Source organism: Strigops habroptila, chromosome 3 (assembly GCF_004027225.2).
Source record: "Strigops habroptila isolate Jane chromosome 3, bStrHab1.2.pri, whole genome shotgun sequence".
In the NCBI taxonomy this organism is placed as follows: domain Eukaryota; kingdom Metazoa; phylum Chordata; class Aves; order Psittaciformes; family Psittacidae; genus Strigops; species Strigops habroptila.
The window spans coordinates 1,896,311-1,915,371 of NC_044279.2; the positions used below are offsets into that span (position 1 = coordinate 1,896,311).

The window sequence follows — 19,061 nt, forward strand, 5'->3', positions numbered from 1 at the left end:
GCTGGGGGCTCCAACAGCGGCCTCAGACAAGCTCGATTTCACATCAAAGCGATAATTTAATGATCTAAACCCAAACCGGCAATTAGCGGCTGTTTCTCAGCAGGGAAGCAGCGTTTGAGCTGCCCCCCTTCCTTCTCCTCCAGCCACCTCAGCGCGGAGCCCTGCGCCGCCATTACCGCACGCCGCCACATCCGAACTACAACTCCCATCATGCCCCGCGGCGCAGTGCCACAGGCTGGGGGATGCGGCGTGCACCGCGAGGGATGCTGGGAGTTGTAGTCCAGACCGTGCAGCCGCGGCGGTGTCGGTGAACGAGCGCCGGGCGGGGACCGAACTACCGGCGGCCGGGAGGAAGCGGGGCCGGGCTCGGGAGCGGGGCCGCGGCCCGGGAGCGGGATGCGGTGGCGGCCCGGGACGCTGCCTCGCTGCTTGAGGCGACACCATGCACCCGGCCGTGGCGGTGGGGCTGGTGTTCGGCGGCTGCTGCAGCAACGTGGTGTTCCTGGAGCTGCTGGCCAGGTGCGGGGACGGGGAGAGGCTTCGGGGGTAGGGATGGGATCGGGGGGTCGGAGGAGGGTCCCCGGGGCACCGTGTCCCCTACCGGCTTCAGGGTTTGTGAGGGGAGGAAGCGGCGGCGGTGCCCTGGGGGTCTCCAGGAGATGGAGAGGATTTGGGGTGATGGTGGGGGCTGTGGTGATGGGTTCTGTGGTCCCTTTGGGGTCGCCGATCCCCTCCATGGCTTAGGAACGCCAGGGTTCCTCATGAAGGTGCCAAAAGGAGCCCGGCTGTGGATTACCAGGCCCTGGCCGTGTTGTGTCACTGTCTGGTGGGGTTTTGGGGTGCTGTCCCCCTCAACTTGGGCTCAGTCTTGTCCTGTATGGTCTCAGCATCGGGGATCTCATGTCTCTGCTGACACAGGGACCACCACATGCATCATTCCGGCCCTAAAACATCCCCACCACTCTCTGATCCCAAGTAACAGCCGAAATCCCAAGGAGAAGACGTGCAGGAGCTGGCTGGGGATCCCTGGGGACAGCAGGCAGGGCCGAGGGAACATTGTCCATCTGGAAATGTGATCTTTGGTAGCATCATGCAGCTGCAAAGCCAAGGTGGAGAGGACAAGAAGGAGGGCTGATGTTTAGGGTACATCCAAGTGCTGTGTCTTTAGGGTACATCCAAGCCTTCCTTGCCCTTATGGAGGAAGGCTGGCATGGCTTGGAAAAAAGGTGATGGTCTGTTGGGTTTATTTCCACGGTCAGTCAGCAAGCTGTGAAGGCAAAAGTGCTTGTCCTGACTGGGAGAAAGTAATGATTAAACTGGTTCTGTGTCTACAATCATAGTAAGTCAGTGTGGAGCTGCATCCCCTGACCACTCAGTACTATGGTCATGTAATCATAGAATCATAGTTTGGGTGGAAGGGACTTTAAAGCTCATCCAGTTCCAACCCCCGGCCACGGGCAGGGACACCTTCCACTAGAGCAGGTTGCTCCAAGCCCCTGTGTCCAACCTGGCCTTGAACACTGCCAGGGATGGGGCAGCCACAGCTTGTCTGGGCAATCACTCATAGTTAAAACCTGCCCTTACTTCCTCCCACCCATCATCATCCCAGCTTGTTCAGAGAAAAAGGGAGCGCAGAAGAGAGCCTGACTCTGTAAGCCAGCAAAGGGGATATTTGAAGCTAAGTAGGAGGCTGGGATGCAGGTACCTTAACACAAGGTTGCACAATCACTCAGCAATCCCTGTATAAATCAAGAAGCAGTTCCTGGAGGAACAGACCTTGTGTGGTGACTTCTCTTTCCTCTCAGGGATTGCTCTAACCTCTGCATTTCCTGCCTGGCTTGTGCTGCAGCATCAGTGAGGGAGGAGGAATGGGCCCATCTGATGTGAAGAGAGCTTTGGATCTGGCTTCTTCCATTTGCTTGCCACTTAGTTTTGTGTCTCCTGCAGCCAGAGTTTAAAACGAAAGCGAGCCATTTGCCCCTGTTCAGAGACTGAATTAGGTGTCTGAACCCCAGAAGGGATTTCGAGCACCAAGTTCCAGAAGTCCAAGTGCAGACATCAAGGAAAAGCTGTTTTTCACAGACAAGTTTCTCTTAAGCATTGCCTCTCATCCACTTTGGCAATTCCCCTGTTCCTAACAGCTCAATTCCTGTACCCCTCACTTGTGCTGTTCACCTTTGGTCCCTAAATTGGGGTTGCAGTGATTATTTCTTTGGGTCTTGGGGTTACCTGGAGGGAGAAGTCTCTCTTGAAAATAAATCTTCTCCTAACAAGCCAAGTCCTGGAAGAGGATCACAGGAAAAGGCAGTGACCAGCCTAACAGTCTAGTGAAGGGGATTGGAAGAAATTTGTTAAGGATTTATGAGGATATAGCAGAGGAATGGGAACTGTTTAGTCTAGAGATGCCTGAGGACAGACCAAAGACTTCAGATGTGTGGAGAATGGCTGCAGAGAACAGGAGAGAAATTTTTCTGCTGGGCTCTGGAGTCAGAACAAGAAATAAGGGGCTTAAATTGCTATGAAGGGGATTTAAAGGAGGCCAAAACCCAGGTTTGCTCCCTCTCAACGTAGTGAAGTGGCTTTATGAGAGAAAGCAGGAAAACTCCTTGTTGGAGGTTATAAAGAGCAAGTTAAACTTAAGTCCCTGTCTGAATAACAGATGGAGTCCCGGACAGGGCAAGAAACATCATCCAGTTCATCCCATGATCTGTGATCTGCTCTTCACCTTCTGAAGCTGTGTCTTTGTGAGGTGCTTTCTCTGTAAAAACAGTTGAGACTCTATATAATGGATATATATATGGGAGTTTCTTCCCCGTATAGTGCAAATGGGAAGGTTGCTCTTTTGCAGGGGCTGTTGAAGGAATTCCCTGCAGAATGTGGAATCTTCTGCACCATCTTTCATGCCACCATCTGCTGGGGCTGTCAGACAGCCCAGGCAATCCCATCCTAGGAGGCAGGGTGACAATTGCATCAGAATTGCATCAGAAACATATAGTGTTTCTACATTGCTCCTGAAGGACTTGTTACCAGTTGGCTACAGCTAAAGTAGATCTTTGTAGTTGATATATCCACACTTCTTGTCTCTCCTGTTAGGTCTATCAGTGTGTTAGGATTGTGAATCAAAGATACAGATATAGCCTGGAGGTTTCTTTATTTGTCTTTTTACTATATCAGTCAACATATAACCCTGGATCAACACTTCACTGATAATGTGAGGTATATGTACAGCAAGGATCTGTAAACGGGGAGGAAACAAAGTCTAGTGCATGGGAATAATCTGGGTTTGTTCCAAGTTTACACGTGCTTTGTATTCCCCAGTAGAGATAAGGTTTACAATCCTGCAGCCTGGCTGCTGTCTGCTGTTCAATACCTCTTCACCCAGGTGACTTTTGAACCTGTTAACCTCATTGCACAGCAGGAATTGAGGGCTTATAGGTGATGAAGCTCTGAAAAATGTGAATACTGGCAGGTGGGTAGAGAGGAGGTGCTCAGGCTAGTACCTACCCCATGGAAAATGCAGGGAGAAGGTGGCCTTTCCAAGTGCTCTTTGGTGGCAACCACTTGCCAGCTCTGCGTTATCCAGAGCTGCTGCTTCTGAGAAGTCTGGGGGGTGGCAGAGGAGATTTTGGAGGAGACCAGGCCTTTGGCTCTGCCATGCAGGGGACAGCTTGGTTATTCCTGTTCTCCCATGCATCTATCAGCTTGCATTCTATATTCTAGATATAAGGAAGAGGTCCTTTAATGTGAGGGTGGCGAGGTGCTCCACAGGTTGCCCAAAGAAGAGGTAAATGCCCCATCCCTGGCAGTGTTCAAGGCCAGGTTGGACAGAGCCTTGGGTGACATGGTCTAGTGTGAAGTGTCCCTGCCCATGGCAGAGGATTGGAACTGGATGATCTTAAGGTCCTTTCCAACCCAAACCATTCTATGATGCTATGATTCTACAAAACTGTGTCTAGACCCAGCCTCTAACTACTTGTGATGGGCTGCTGTGTGAGCAAGCTGCACAGCTGCGCAGCAGGGAGGAGATTGGGACTCAGTGGTGTGCAGCTTCTCCATTAAGTCCTTGGCCTCAGTTTCTCTCTTGCAGCAGAGACAGGGGAAGCACTTGCTCAAATTCCCATCTCCTGCTGCAAATAACAGGGAGCTTTCTGATTATGTGACATGTCACGGCCTCCTCTGAGCCTGCAGCTGACTGTGTGCCTCCAGGAAATCCTCTCCTGCTGCCTGTAAGCTTCTTAGGAACGAGGCAGGCTCTGCAGCAGGCCTGTTTGTAGGATCACCATGCAGGGAATGTGTATTGTCAGGCTTTTAATGGCTTGTGTGTAGTTCCTCTTCATCAGGGATAGTAGTGATAGGGCAAAGGGGAATTGGCTCAAACTGAAGCAGGGGAAGTTCAGGTTAGATCTAAGGCAGTTGTTCCCTGTGAGGGTGCTGAGGTGCTGGCACAGGGTGCCCAGAGAAGCTGTGGCTGCCCCATCCCTGGCAGTGTTCAAGGCCAGGTTGGACACAGGGGCTTGGAGCAACCTGCTCTAGTGGAAGGTGTCCCTGCCCGTGGCAGGGGGTTGGAACTGGAGGAGCTTTAAGGTCCCTTCCAACCCAAACCACTCTGTGATTGTTCCCTCAGAATAAACACACAAGATCGATTTGCTCAAAGGTGGTGTCATTTCCACTACAAAGGCAGTGATGGCTGCAGTGCCTGGGTCTCTGGGAGAACAAAGATGCTCAGCTAAGAAGGTCTCTTTCAAGGTCAGATACTGCTTTGTGGCTTATGATACAAGCAGAACCATGGACACTACGCCTTGCTCTGCAGGCATGGACCTGAGCTTGGCACTTCCCTCATGCAGTGGAAATAAGGGCTATTGGAAATCCTGCTGCCTTCCTCCTGGGTGGATTCATCATTTCACCTGAACTCTAACAAATACAGCAGCTTGTATGTAGAGAGAGCGCCCTATCAAAGCCACTTCCCTATGAGAAAGAGGAAGATCCATAAGCATGGTTATGTCGGTGTGTGATGTTGCTCATTCAGACCCTACACCCTGCAGGGTGTTATACAGAGCTCTGAGATGCAACTAATTTCCTCTTTTACTTCCAGACCCAATTCAGCACTTGCCCCATGATCATAGAATCACAGAATCAATTGGGTTGGAAAAGACCTTTAAGCTCATCAAGTCAAACCATTGCCCAGCACTGCCAAGGCCACCACTAACCCACGGCACTGAGGCCTCGGCTACACGGGGTGTGAACACTTGCAGGGACGGTGACTCCAGCACTGCCCTGGGCAGCCTGTTCCAATGCCTGAGCACCCTCTGGGGAAGGAATTGTTCCTCGGCTCCATCTAAACCTGCCCTGGTGCAGCTTGAGGCCGTTTCCTCTTGTCCCATCCCTTGTTCCTTGGGAGCAGAGACCAGCCCCCTCCTGGCTCCATCCTCCTGTCAGGCAGTTGCAGAGAGCGAGAAGGTCCCCCCTGAGCCTTCTCTTCTCCAGACTAAACCCCCCCAGGTCCCTCAACCGTTCCTCATCACACTTGTGCTCCAGGCCCTGCACCAGCTCCGGTGCCCTTCTCTGGCCCCGCTCCAGCACCTCAATGTCTCTCTTGTAGTGAGGGGCCCAGAACTGAACACAGGGTTCGAGGTGCAGCCTCAGCAGTGGGGGTGGCTGCTTATTTCCTCTTTGGAAGTGTTTGAGGAAGGGATTGCTGCACATGTATCTACAAGCACAGGTGAGTGAATACCTGCAGGGAGGTGTTAAACAAAGGCAACGTGAGAACCTGGACAGATAAAGCAGCAAAGCTCCTCGAGGTTGATGCTCACCCTGGGAATATGAGCTGTGAGCCTCTTTTTATCAGAACCCAATGCAGTGTTTGTTCTCCATGGCATACTCTGATGCTTGTCTTACTTCCCTTTTCTGCAGGCAGTTTCCAGGATGTGGGAACATAGTGACATTCTCCCAGTTCCTATTTATTGCAGTGGAAGGTTTTATCTTCGAAACCAACTTTGGGAGGAAGAAGCCAGCCATACCAATAAGGTACAGTTGATCTGAACACTTTTGCTAGGCACAAATTGACTGTGTATCTGTTATCTCCAGAAGTGTTTAATAAAATGGCTTATCAATTTATCCTGTCTAAATCCCATCCATTCTGCAGCATTTGTGAAGCCGCATTGAGAACCTGTCATGCAGCTAAAAGATGAACTCCTCTTTTTATGAATTCTCAATAGGAAATTGCCATCAGATACTTTCCTGTCCAAACAACAGGGCAGTGCTTTGCACAGTGAAGAGTTGGCTGTGTTTGAAGAGCTTTGCTGTGTCTCTGGGGCTTGATGCGATGGGTGTGGGAGGGAGAGGTTTACTGGAAACACAAACTCACTTCTGCATTTCTCCATCAGGGCTGATCTTGTCCTGGCAATGGCCTGGCATGTTCCTGCTCTCCTCCGTGGCACTCAGTGGCTGAAGTGAAGTGAGGAGGTTTAGTGGGGTTCCTTAGCAGACTGCCTATGGCAAAACAGAGCACTCAGCTGAGTGCTTGGGACACACATCCTCATGACAGGAAGCTGAGGGCAAGTTTAGTGCCATTCATGGCTGTGTCACAGCGAAGAACTTCAGTCTATGGAGATGTAGAACTATGGAGGTGGTGTTCAGACTGGATTTGAATGGTTCTCCTTCAGGGTAGCAATGCCTGCTGGCAGACATTGAATCCCCTCAAATCAAGTCTTTGTCTTATGCCACTGTCTTAGAAAAGAGGGGTCTGGAGGAAGTCCATGCTAAAAGGTCTCATCTGAAGTATCCTCAGTTCCCCTTTGCTTCTGGAGTTGAGGTTGAGTCAGTGCAGGTCAGGTTTCTTCCTGTCCTAAGGACTTCCCTGCTACATCCAAAGGGGACTGATCTCCTTGTCACAGCGCCAAGAGCTAGGGATGGGCTCCTGCTCAGCTCCAGACCTTTCCTTGCAATCCATCATCTGTTCCCAAGGTGTCTCCCAGCATCCCAGGGAGGTACATGCACAGCTATCAGCTGGTTTCTGTTGTTCCTGTGTTTCAGGTACTATTTCACCATGGTAGCCATGTTCTTCACTGTCAGTGTGGTGAATAACTATGCCCTGAACTTAAATATCGCCATGCCGCTGCACATGATCTTCAGATCGGTGAGTACTGTCATCCTTTTCCTCCTCATGTGACATCTCTTCCTGTTAGCTTTGCAAGCACTGTCCCTGCATGTGTTCTGCCACCCTCTCTTTCTCTGGGGGCACCAACCCCCCTGTGCAAATAGTAAACTCCAGGTAACTTGTGGGGAGAGCGACTATGCTCTGAAGGCTCTGTTCCAGTTCTTACTTTCACAGTGTTGATCACTGTATTTCAACCTAATGGATATACAAGGAAACAGGCTCATCCAGGCTGTATATTTCCAAAAGTGATGGGGAAGTAAGTGACAAAACCAAGCCCAGACTCTGGGTCTGGATGAACTGAACTGCTGGCCAAAGGGATCCAGCTTTCCCTTCCACCATACAGCTACACCATGCTCCATGTCCTAGTGTAGGTGTCTTGGTTAAACATCCAAGGTCAGAGAGCATGGATTTGACCTGCAGTGTTACTGCAAAAGTCTTTGCTTTGGAAAATGCTATTAAAATGCTTCTTTACTGAAGTGTAGATGAGCACCAGGCTACAGTATCTGTTAAAACCAAAGAAGTCCAGCTATTGGGAATAACACAATCTGCTGGGCAGATCTGTTCTCCCACAACACACTGTGGAGTTGAGATACCCGAAGTCAGGAGAGGTTAAAAAGAAGAAAACCAGGCAACATTTAGAGACCTGTCCTGCATTAACCATGAGGGATGGTTCTTGTATTGCAGCCCTGCAGTCAGTCTGTGGAGCTGTACTCCTGTTCCCCATTAAAACCACAGTGATTTGGCCACGTTCTGTCTGTAGCACACACTGAGTGTCATGAGGGAGGCAAAAAAAGGGGGAGGCCCACTGGCCAGAAGATCCTAGTAGCCTGTTTGCCCCAGCATCCTTGTTCCCAAGCCATTCAGCTCAACTTTTCCCCTCCTCCTAGCTGAAGCGGGACTCATAGAATCATTTAGGTTAGAAAAGACCTCTAGGATCATCGAGTCCAACTGTTAACCCAGCAGTGCCAAGTCCACCACTAACCCATATCACTAAGCACCATATCTACATGTCTTTTAAGTCCCTCCAAGGATGGTGATTCCATCACTGCCCTGGGCAGCCTGTTCCAGTGCTTAACAATCCTTTTGGTGAAGAAATCTTTCCTAATCTTCAACCTAAACCTCCCCTGGCACAACTTGGAGTTGTCTCCTCTTGTCCCCACCCTGCCAGTCTCCCTGATCCTGTTCTGGCATGTCTGTTGGTATTTTGGCATTAGTTGTATTGAGTTCGCAGTGTCTCTCTGCATCCCAGTCCAAGGAATTTTGTCGTGCTGACCTTCTGTTTTGTTTTTCTCCTCTCTCTCTTCCTCCCCAGGGTTCTCTCATAGCAAGCATGGCTCTAGGTATCATCATTTTGAAGAAAAGGTAAGTCAGAGCCTCTTTCTTACATCACCAGGGAATGCTCTGCCATTGACTTAATCCTGAGTGCTGTTTAGTGCCTTCCCCTTTCCTGTTAAATATTGTTTTACTGGTGGGGAAACTGGGACATAAAGATATGCCTGGACTAGAGGCTGGAATAGTTCCCTCTTGCATTCCCACCACCCCTCACTCCTTCATTTAAGGCAAGCATGGACTGAAAAGAGAGATTTAACACATCACTGCAGCCTTCTGTGTTAGCCTCTTTCTTTCCTCTTGCTTCTGTGAGGCCAGTACTGCTCCTGATGGATGGATCTACTGGCCTGACTGGGATGGAGTTAACTTTCTTCATAGCAGCCCATATGGTGTTGTCTTTGGGATTTGTGGCTGAAACAGTGTTGATAGCACACTGATGTTTGGGCTGTTGCTGAACAGTGCTTACACAGTGTCAAGGCTCTGTTTTTCCCACTCTGCATCCCTAGCAAATAGGCTGGGGGTGGACAAGAAGTTGAGAGGGGACACAGCTGGGACAACTGACCCAACATGGCCAAAGGGGTATTCTGTGCCACTTAATGTGTGCTGCAATAGAAACCAGGGTAGGGGAAGAAAAGGGTCGGGGGAAATTGGCTTCAAGATGGCCATGCTTATGGGAGGTGGTGAGTGATTTTGCATGTTTTGGGGGCTTTATTTTCCTCCCTCACCTATTAAACACTTTAGCTCAAGCCACGAGTTGGGGGAATGAATAAGTGCTGTGTAGGTGCTTGGCTGCTGTTGGGGTCAACCCACTGCAGTGGGCAAAGATGTCAGGGTCCTCCCAGTGGTTTAGGGTCTGGCTCTGGACCAGTATGAACACATCCCCTGCCACTCCATCACTATGCAGAGATCCAAGAGGGATCTTTTGCCACAGGCAAGGACATCTTGGTCCAAGTGCTCCTTTTTTGTTGCAGTTGGAGTGAGTTGACCTTCCCTTTTCCCTCCAGTGTTAGGTAATGGGTATGTGCCCATTACTCCATGTTCACACCAGTATGGAGCTAAAAGCAATGCAAGGGAGCAGTAGATGAACAACGTGAGGCTGGGCTGGGTCCCTGACATCTCTCTTCTCCCCCTGTGCAGATACAGCGTATCTAAATACACATCCATAGCCCTGGTGTCAGTGGGGATCTTCACCTGCACTTTCATGTCTGCAAAGCAAGTGGTAAGGATTGGAAAGGGCCTGAGGGCAGAGCTGTGAACTTTATTGACAGGAGGAGTTGCTGTCAGCACCTTCATCAGTAATTCCCTTTGCTTGACTATTAATGGAGAGATAAAATGTGTCCTGGCTCTAAATGTGCTTCCAAAAGGCTCTTGTTCCTGGTTTCATTTTCATGTGATTGGAGAGAAGGGATGCACACACATGTGTGTGGTTTAGCTTAATTACAGATGCCTTTTAACCTGTTTAGGTTGCTTTTTGCTGACATTAAACCATTATTTATAACACTTAGAAGCTGTTTTACTGTGATGTGTTGCAGTAGGAGCAGTGAATCTTAAACAAAACTCATCCATCTTAAGCCTTTGCTCTTTTTATCCCAGAAGAGACTGTCAGCTTTCAGGCTAGATTATTCCAGACCTGTTCTCATCCAATGTGACTTCCTGTGACCCTTGAAATAAAGTGCATGCATTTGGAGAACAGGAGGGAACGAAGAAAATCCCTGTGTAACACCACTTTGGGCTGTTCCTGGGTCAGCACCTACAGCCTGATCTTGTCAACTGAAGATAGGAAAATGGCATAAAGTGCTGGTCAAATGAAAATTGGTTGCATTTTATCCAGCTCTGAGCGACTGGAAATGAACCAGGGCTGTCGAAGCTTCCAGTTCCCCATCACTGAATAGCTTTTTATATCCTCAGAGTGTCTGAGGAAGGTCTGTGCTGTGCAGCTTTGCTCTCTATTAATCCATATGCAGTCATGGAGTTGTGGTATAGTACAGACAGTTGTAGCAAAGGTGAGTTAATCTAATTTGCCCTAAACTACAGTGAAAAGGAGTTGAGCCAAGTCATGCTACGTGGAGTTTTACCCTCAGCTACCAGCATCTACAGGCCTGGTTTCCTCAGTGTCTGCACTGCAAGCCAGAGCTCTGGTTTAATACCTGACTGGGGCTTGGCCAAAGCCCTTGTTCTTTCCTGCACACTCATCTCTGAGGTGGGGGTAGAGGAGCTGATAGGCTGTCTAAGAGCTTTCTAAGTGGCATTGATCAGTTTTGTGCTTGAAGAGTTCAGTCTTTTGCCAAGCCAGGGCATTCACTTCAGAAAAGCTACTTTCTTGGTCAGACATTTCAAGTTTTTTGCTGGAATCTGGTGCATTCCCTGAGCAGAATGGAAAGCAGAGCGTGCTGTAGTTGCTACCACCTCTGTTCAGAGAATGTGAGAGCTTGGGTTTGCTTGGAACACAACACACAAACCAAGAATGAGGTACAGGCAGGTTTGAATGAGCTGCAGGGACATGGTAGCTCCTGGTGACTATGTTGTGTCTCCCTCCACCAGGCATCTGACTCCAGCTTAAATGAAGAGGATGGACTCCAGGTGTTCTTGTGGTGGCTGCTAGGTGAGCGTCACATCTCCAGCTGACCTTGCTGGGTCAAAACTCAGCTCTCTGATGTCCTTAAAGGTCTTTTCCAGCCTAGTTGATTCTATGATTCTATATGTGGGTTGTGTGAAGCAGATGGTGGTGGGAGTCCCTATGCTGGGTTTAAGTTGTACTGAGCATCTGGTGGAGGTTGGTTTGCAAAGAAATAGGTTTTGTGGCACCCATTAGAAGCTTTGTGCAAGGAGATACTCTTAATTTGGCCAATGAGGTAAATGTGGCATCTAAGGGATTTCTGCCAGCTAATGACTTAGTGACAGAATGAGGCTGCAGTCATGCATGTTTGCAGATACCTTCTTGACTTCTTGTCGTGGTTTCAGGAAAACCAACATTCTCTTTACAAAGCAGCCCTATCTGACAGATCTGATGCTATGAGATACACTGCAGAGAGGAAGAGGGGCTGTGGCTGTTTCAAGTGTTAGCTCAGCACAGTGTTCAAGGAGGTGATCCTGCCCTTCTGCTCTGCTCTCATGAGACCCCACTTGCAGCACTGTGTGCAGTTCTGGTGTCCTCAACATAAGAAGGACATGGAGCTGTTGGAGCAAGTCCAGAGGAGGCCACAAGAATGATCAGGGGCTGGAGCACCTCGTGTATGGAGACAGGCTGAGAACATTGGGGCTGTTGAGCCTGGAGAAGAGAAGCTGCGTGGAGACCTCAGAGCAGCTTCCAGTGTCTGAAGGGGGCTACAAGGATGCTGGAGAGGGACCTTCATAGGGACTGGAGTGATAGGACAAGGGGTGATGGGTTCAAACTGAAACAGGGTAAGTTCAGGTTAGATACAAGGAAGAAGTTCTTTACAGTGAGGATGGTGAGGCGCTGGACACCTGTGTCCTCAAGGCCATTATCGGTCTTCTGATCAAGTCTGGACTGACTGAAAGCCAACTTGTGGGAGTCTTCAGGCAGGTTGACCTGAGCTATGCCATGCTAGAGCAGCGTTGCAAGGCTGTGCTTCTCTTCCAGGTATTGCTGCTCTCACCTTCGCCCTCCTCATGTCTGCCAGGATGGGGATTTTCCAGGAGACCCTGTACAAGCAGTTTGGGAAGCACTCCAAAGAGGCCCTTTTTTACAATGTGAGTCACCACATCCTTCCTGTTGCAGATAGAACTGCTGAGAGAGTTCCTTCCCATCCCAGACGCAGCACAAATCCAAAGGATGACACACTGCAAAGCTGGAGCAGGGAAGTGTGTACTCTCATCCAGATGTGTGAGGCTGTTTTCCCAGGATGAGAAGTGGGATGGGCTCACATAACCTGCTAACATCATGTCTTTTCTCTCCAGCATGCGTTACCACTCCCAGGCTTTCTGCTCCTTGCCCCCAACATCTACCACCATGCAGTCCTCTTCAGCCAGTCCGGTAAGTGCTGCACAAATGGATCCTTGCTCTCACACCTTTCTGTCCTCTGGAAAATGCCATAGGAAGCTTTCAGTCCAGCAGTTGTGCATGTCAGACTGTTGTCTTGGGCTGTTCAAGTGAAATTCAACAGGCTTTGCAGCACCAGAAAGCTTCTGTATCCCTCAACCCTGTCATTAGTTTGAGGGAGGGGATTCTTCCCCTCTGCTGTGCTCTGGGGAGACCCCCCTTGCAGTCCTGATCCAGCTCTGGGGCAACAGCACAAGGGGAACATGGAGCTGTTGGAGCGAGGCCAGAGGAGGCCCCGGAGCTGCTGCGAGGGCTGGAGCAGCTCTGCTCTGGAGCCAGGCTGAGAGAGCTGGGCTGGGGCAGCCTGGAGAAGAGAAGGCTCCTGAAGGGGAGACCTTAGAGCAGCTCCAGTGCCTAAAGGGGCTCCAGGAAACCTGGAGAGGGGCTTTGGACAAGGGCCTGTAGGGACAGGCCAAGGGGAATGGCTTTAACCTGCCAGAGGGGAGATTGAGATGAGCTCTGAGGCAGAAGCTCTTCCCTGTGAGGGGGTTCAGAAATGGGAATAGCAGGACCCACGTGTAAAGAAAGACCCATTGGCTCTTTTGCTGGTGCTGCACTGGCTTTGCTGTGTTAGCACTGTCAGAGCCACACAGTTGATGCATCCAGTTTTAACAGTAGGACAGCCCTGAAGAAAGCAAGACAAAGCTTATCTGCGAACTCTTGTATTTATCATATACCAAAGTAGGAAGAAGATAACTCTCCAAAATCAAACTGGTGCCCATACCTCATCCTGCCTAATGCATTAACATACTCCTGAAGCTGCACTGTATCTATATCATGGTCAGTCCTGGACAGGAGACACCTCTCTGTGCATCAAGTGACCTTGCTCCATCCTTTCTCCCTGCAGAGCTATTCGAGGTCCCAGTGATCGGGCTGACCCTGCCAATCATGTGGTTCTACCTCCTCATGAACATCATCACTCAGTATCCTTTGAAAGCTCAGCTTGAGATGGAGGGTTGGGAGAGGAGGAGTGGGGTGGGGGTGCCAAGTCCTTGAAGTCTTCCCTGGATTTGGGAGCTGATCTTTGTGTAACTTGGATAATAGAGAGTGGAATTTAACCTGGGGCTTATGGTTTTTTCCAGGGTAGCTGAAATCTGCCACCAGCTCCCCAGGGACAGGCTGATGGGGATAATCTTATGGCAGTTTTGCCAGCCAGCTCTAGGCAGAAGGGACAGATCAGGAGCTATCTGTAATATATCAGTGTAGAGTCTTCCAGGCAGAGAGGAGAGGTCTGCAAGCCTGATGAAGCTGAGATGCCTTCAAGACCCTTCAATCTGAGGCTCTCTTACCATTTTCTTCTCATTGTTCAGAAAGCGTGAGTTGCTGCTTACACTCCTCCATGAAACCCCCTTGTTTAATCTGCTTTCCCCATGCCCCCTCAAGGGGAAAGAGGGCTTCTGCTGGTGGATTTAGATGGGATATAAGGCAGATATTCTTCCCTGTGAGGGTGCTGAGGCGCTGGCACAGGGTGCCCAGAGAAGCTGTGGCTGCCCCATCCCTGGCAGTGTTGAAGGCCAGGTTGGACACAGGGGCTTGGAGCAACCTGCTCTAGTGGAAGGTGTCCCTGCCCGTGGCAGTGGTTGGAACTGGATGAGCTTTAAGGTCCCTTCCAACACAAACCATTCCATGAAGACTGGATTTAGCTTCCCTGGACTCTATGGTAGGGGCTGTAAACCCTGTGTGCCATCAACCTTTCACCAACAGACAGCCCCAGCTGCTCTGGCGGGGTAGTTTTGCTGCCCCAGAGCAGGGTTGAGGGGGGATTTGGGCTGTCTTTGGGGTTTGCATTGTAGCTGTTCACAGCTGTAGAAGCAGTGATGTGAGGAGAAGGGTATTTTATTCCCTCTATCACCTGACTGGGGCTGTCCATTGCCCAGTCCTCATTCCCAAAGGCCTTCCAAGGTGTCCTCCCTCTTCATCCCTGACGTCTCCTTACCTCACCTATCCAGATACGTCTGCATCCGCGGCGTGTTCATCCTCACCACGGAGTGCACATCCCTCACGGTCACACTGGTGGTGACCCTCCGCAAGTTCGTCAGCCTCATCTTCTCCATCCTCTACTTCCACAACCCCTTCACAGCCTGGCACTGGCTGGGCACTGCCTTTGTCTTCGTGGGGACTCTCATGTACACCGAGGTGTGGAACAGCCTCGGGCCCTTCCTGGCTCGCTGGAGGAAGAGGCCAAAGGAGGATTAACAGCCTGGACCTCTCTGCAGGGACCTTTTTATTGTTTTATAGAGTGGAGCAGCACGGAATGCCCCAAAAGGGGTTGTTTTATAACACAGGGGAGGTGTTGGCTGTGCCAAGCTCCTGGGAAACATGGAGCCTCCACTGGGAACCTACTGAAATGGATCATGGAGAGACAATGCGGTTATTTTTGCAACCCCTTTTGCTTCCAACTTCTCCCCCTGTTTTTGTTCTCCCGTTTGAGGAACCCTTTTAAAGTAGTGGAAAAGCTGACCCAGTTCTCTGTTAGGAGCCCAGCCTTGTCATGGTGCTGTTGTCCACTCCTCCAGCTTTGATGAGCTGGACCCTGAACCTCTTTGGTACCGTCCTTTAACATCCAGGGGAACTGCTGTTTGTGCAGCAGGTTGTTGGTTACACTGGAAGTTCCAGGCATGGCTGTTAACCTTAGTCCTTGTTGCCTGATCCTGCTACCCCTGTGCTCTGCTCCTGTAGAGCCTTCCAGTCTGCCCAGTAGGTCCTTCACTGGGAGGTGGCTCAGGAGGCTGATTCTCAAGCAACTGAGCTCCCATCGCTAGCAGCAGGGAGTAGTTGAGAGCCTGAGGAAACCCAAAGTGGACAGAAAGTGCCACTGTGTCACCTTCTCATCCTTCTCATGGAGATAGTGAAGTGCTGTTGAGGCTTTGCTGAATCATAGAACGGTTTGGGTTGAAGGGACCTTCAAAGCTCATCTAGTCCAACCCCCCTGCAATAAGCAGGGACATCTTCAACTAGATCAGGGTCCTCAGGTGTTGCTGTGATACTTCACCAGCCAGAGGGTGTGCTGGGTTCCTCCTGCCTTGGTTTAAGTCCTCAGTACAGGTCACTTTCCAGATGCTTCCTACTTTTCCCCTCATCACAATCATGTGCAGTGGGTTTTGTTACTCAGCTTGTGCTGAGCCCCCAGCGTGCCCTTGATCCCCCCCAGATCCAGCCCCACCTCAGGGTTCAAATGATGCCAAGGAACTTAAGGGCCAGTACAACTGAGCTTATTTCTGCTGCTGGGGGTGGTTTTACTGTCCCTTCATCCTGTTCTCTACTTGTCTTCTCCCACCCCTTGGGCATCAGCTTGTGGCATTTCTGTACATCATAGCAGTATCCAACTGGTACAGGATTGGTGTCTCCAAGAGCTTTGGGTGTGTATCCCCATCAGTGCAGGCAATACATGTGGCCAGCAAGGTGAGGAGCAGCAGCCACAGCTCTTTTGGGACCTGCTCAGTGTTGGGCAGAGCAAGTTGTCTCAGCTTTGGACCATGAGGAGCACTGTTTTGTGCTGCCTCAGTTGTCCTGGAGCACCTTGTTGCCATCATCGTGGTACTATCCCTGCTCTACTGTGATAGTTAAGGCATCCAGAATGTCAACCTGATTCACATCCAGCTTGGCCAAGTAAGGACTGTTACTCCTCCACCCAGCATCCCGATAGCTTCCAATGTGATTCCAACCCATCTCCCACTGTTAGAGCTATGTCCAGCCCATCCTGAGCAATGGCCACCTTTCCAAAACCTCCTCCCTGATGGTTTTGTTGCTGATTTTTGTCTGTATCAGCTCTCATGGACATGCCCCTTCCCAGCTTCTTGCCCACCATGGTCTAACCATTGGTGGGGGTCACTGGGAGAAAAGGGGAACCCTTGGTGCAGTGCAAGTGCTGAAGCACTGGTGTCTTCTCAGGATGGTTTTAGCCACCAACCCAAAGCCCAGCGGTGTATGGACCACTAACTATGGAAATGGTTAGCTCCATCCCAACAGTGACATGATGCTGATGGGACCCACAGCTCCTTCCTGAGGTGCTGTGAAGGGTTTTCTCTTCTGGATTGAGTTTTCCTGAGCCTGGAAAATCTCTTATGTCTTGAGTGTCAGATACGGGATGTTTCCAAGGATTCTGTAGATGGGGACACTGTTTCCCAGCATCTCCTGTGGGTCAGGTCTCCCTTCCAGCTCCTTGCACAGGCTCCAGGATGGAGGATCTTGCTCCTCAAGGCTGTTAACACAGAGCTTCAGCTGCAAGAGGGAGGAGGGGAAGGCACCACAAATTCAGCATCAGGGACTGAGTAACTTGTGAGGATTTAGCAGAGCAACAGCTGAGCAGTGCCTGAGTGAGTGTAACCTGTACATAGACACTCACTGGGTCACTCTTTGTCAAGATCACATCTTGTTTCCAGTTCCTGTCCTGCTGGTAGGCTTGGGGCTGTTTGGGTTTCCCTTCTTCTAACCATGTGCTGTCCTTGGTCTTCTCTCAAACCAAGTGTCAACGATGGGTTGAGATTTGTTCTTGTCAGGGGTATTTTTATGTGATTTGTGTCTTTCTGTATATTTATAACTCTTACAATGTCATAGAAGATGCAGCGATTCCCTTCCTGCTGCAGGAGAGCATTGAGCTTGCCCAGTTGTGAGACAAAGAAAGGTCCATGAAAAAGGGGCCCCATTAGCCAAAAGTAGTATTTAAATCCAGGTCTTTCACCCCCCAAAAAATGGGGCTATTGATGTGCTTGATTTTAATGTTCTAGAGATAATAGCACAGATTTTTTAGCAGAGGCTGGACAAGTGGCTGAGCCAAAAAGCTTTTTGATCAGTGTCAAGCTTTTGGGTTGGTTGGTTGGGTTTAGGGTGGTGTTTTTGTTGGGTTTTTAAAATATGAAATAAATCTGTATCCTCTTCAAAGTATGTTGGGTTTGTTTCTCCTTCTGTGCTGTGCTACTGGAATCGGCTGCTGGTGACTGGAAAATTCATGGAGCGCCGAAATCAACACACAACTTCTGCTGTTATATGAGAGGAGGTAGGAAAAACTGAGCCTGGCTGGGATTTGAGAAGACCCATCCCTCCTGCATTGAAACACCTCCAGAGCACCCTTGAGCACCAGCACCCCCGGTCCTCACCCATCACACTGGCCATGTAGCTCCACACGTGTGTCCTCCAGCGCTTGGTGATCCTACCTAGAATGTGTGGACCCATCTGTGGTCCTTCAGCTCAATGTGACCTTCTAGATGCTGGCATGAGGTGAGAGGCTTCTTTCCCCAAGTCTCTTCTTTCTTCTTCTCATTCCCTGGGCTTTTTCTTTCCCTCTCTGCAGCACCAAGCCGGGACCATCCATCTCCTCCATTCCTTTGTTGTGGATTTAGTTAGCTGAATTCCTTTAACTGAATTCCTTTGGTTTTGCCTGGCTTATGTAGCCCTTAGTGTAGGCAGCTGAAGTTGCTGGAGCCTTAGGCTGAGACAACTGGTGCTTAGTTGTGTACATAAAAGCCTCCAGACCAAAGCAAAGGGAAAGATGAAGTTCCGTGATACCAAACCCTCGCAGCATCTCCGTGGCCTCCTCTGGCCTCGCTCCAGCAGCTCCACGTCCCTCTTGTGCTGTTGCCCCAGAGCTGGATCAGGACTGCAGGGGGGGTCTCCCCAGAGCGCAGCAGAGGGGCAGGATCCCCTCCCTGACCTGCTGCTCACGCTCTGGGGGTGCAGCCCAGCACACGGGGGGGTTCTGGGCTCACACGCACACTGAAGCTGGGTCTGAAAAGGATATTGAGATGGGAGTCACTAGAGAAGATCTCTGGGAGGACCCGCAGCATTGGGATTTTTCACTGTGGAGCCTTCATGCCTCTGTGATGGACATTGATTTACACCTTCGTGCTTCTACTTGCTCTGAGGTACGAGCAGGGTAAAGCACAAATGATAAGAATGCAGGAGCTTCTTCCTCCTCCCTGCAGGAAAATGAATTTCAGGCTCAGCTCCAAGGGTTCCTCTGCCTCTGCCTTACAGGAGGCAGAAAAGAATATCTCAGAGGCTTGAAATATTTTGTGAGGGTTACTCAGAGGGTATGTCCAAGAAGCAAGATTTAGTGCACAGCCTGTGCGGGGTGTGCAGGGCTGACTCTGTGCCAAGGGGGTCCAATCCCATAGACCATAGAATCATAGAATTCTAGACTGGTTTGGGCTGGGAAGTACCTTAAACCTCCTCCAGTTCCAACCCCTGCCACGGGCAGGGACACCTTCCACTAGAGCAGGTTGCTCCAAGCCCCTGTGTCCAACCTGGCCTTGAACACTGCCAGGGATGGGGCAGCCACAGCTTCTCTGGGCACCCTGTGCCAGCACCTCAGCACCCTCACAGGGAAGAACTTCTTCCTTATCTCCAACCTGAACTTCCCCCGTTTCAGTTTGAACCCATCACCCCTTGTCCTATCACTACAGTCCCTGATGAAGAGTCACCATGGGGAGAAGGTGACTCCAGTTGTGCTGGCAAACACACCTTGGTGTTAGCAGTGATAAATGGTACATGAATGGGGAACCCAAAGTGGTTTGCAGG

At 50.3% G+C, this 19,061-nt stretch overlaps 1 protein-coding gene across 1 annotated transcript; it reads left to right on the forward strand.

Annotated features, from left to right (window-relative positions):
* Window positions 1-289: 289 nt before the first annotated feature.
* Window positions 290-17,429, forward strand: SLC35B4 (solute carrier family 35 member B4). The gene is made up of 10 exons (XM_030480713.1): window positions 290-519; window positions 5,911-6,024; window positions 7,033-7,135; window positions 8,469-8,518; window positions 9,623-9,704; window positions 11,027-11,087; window positions 12,087-12,196; window positions 12,404-12,479; window positions 13,393-13,468; window positions 14,495-17,429. Exons 1-10 carry the CDS (start codon window positions 443-445, stop codon window positions 14,739-14,741), a joined length of 996 nt encoding a protein of 331 aa, XP_030336573.1. The 5' UTR covers window positions 290-442; the 3' UTR covers window positions 14,742-17,429.
* Window positions 17,430-19,061: the final 1,632 nt, after the last annotated feature.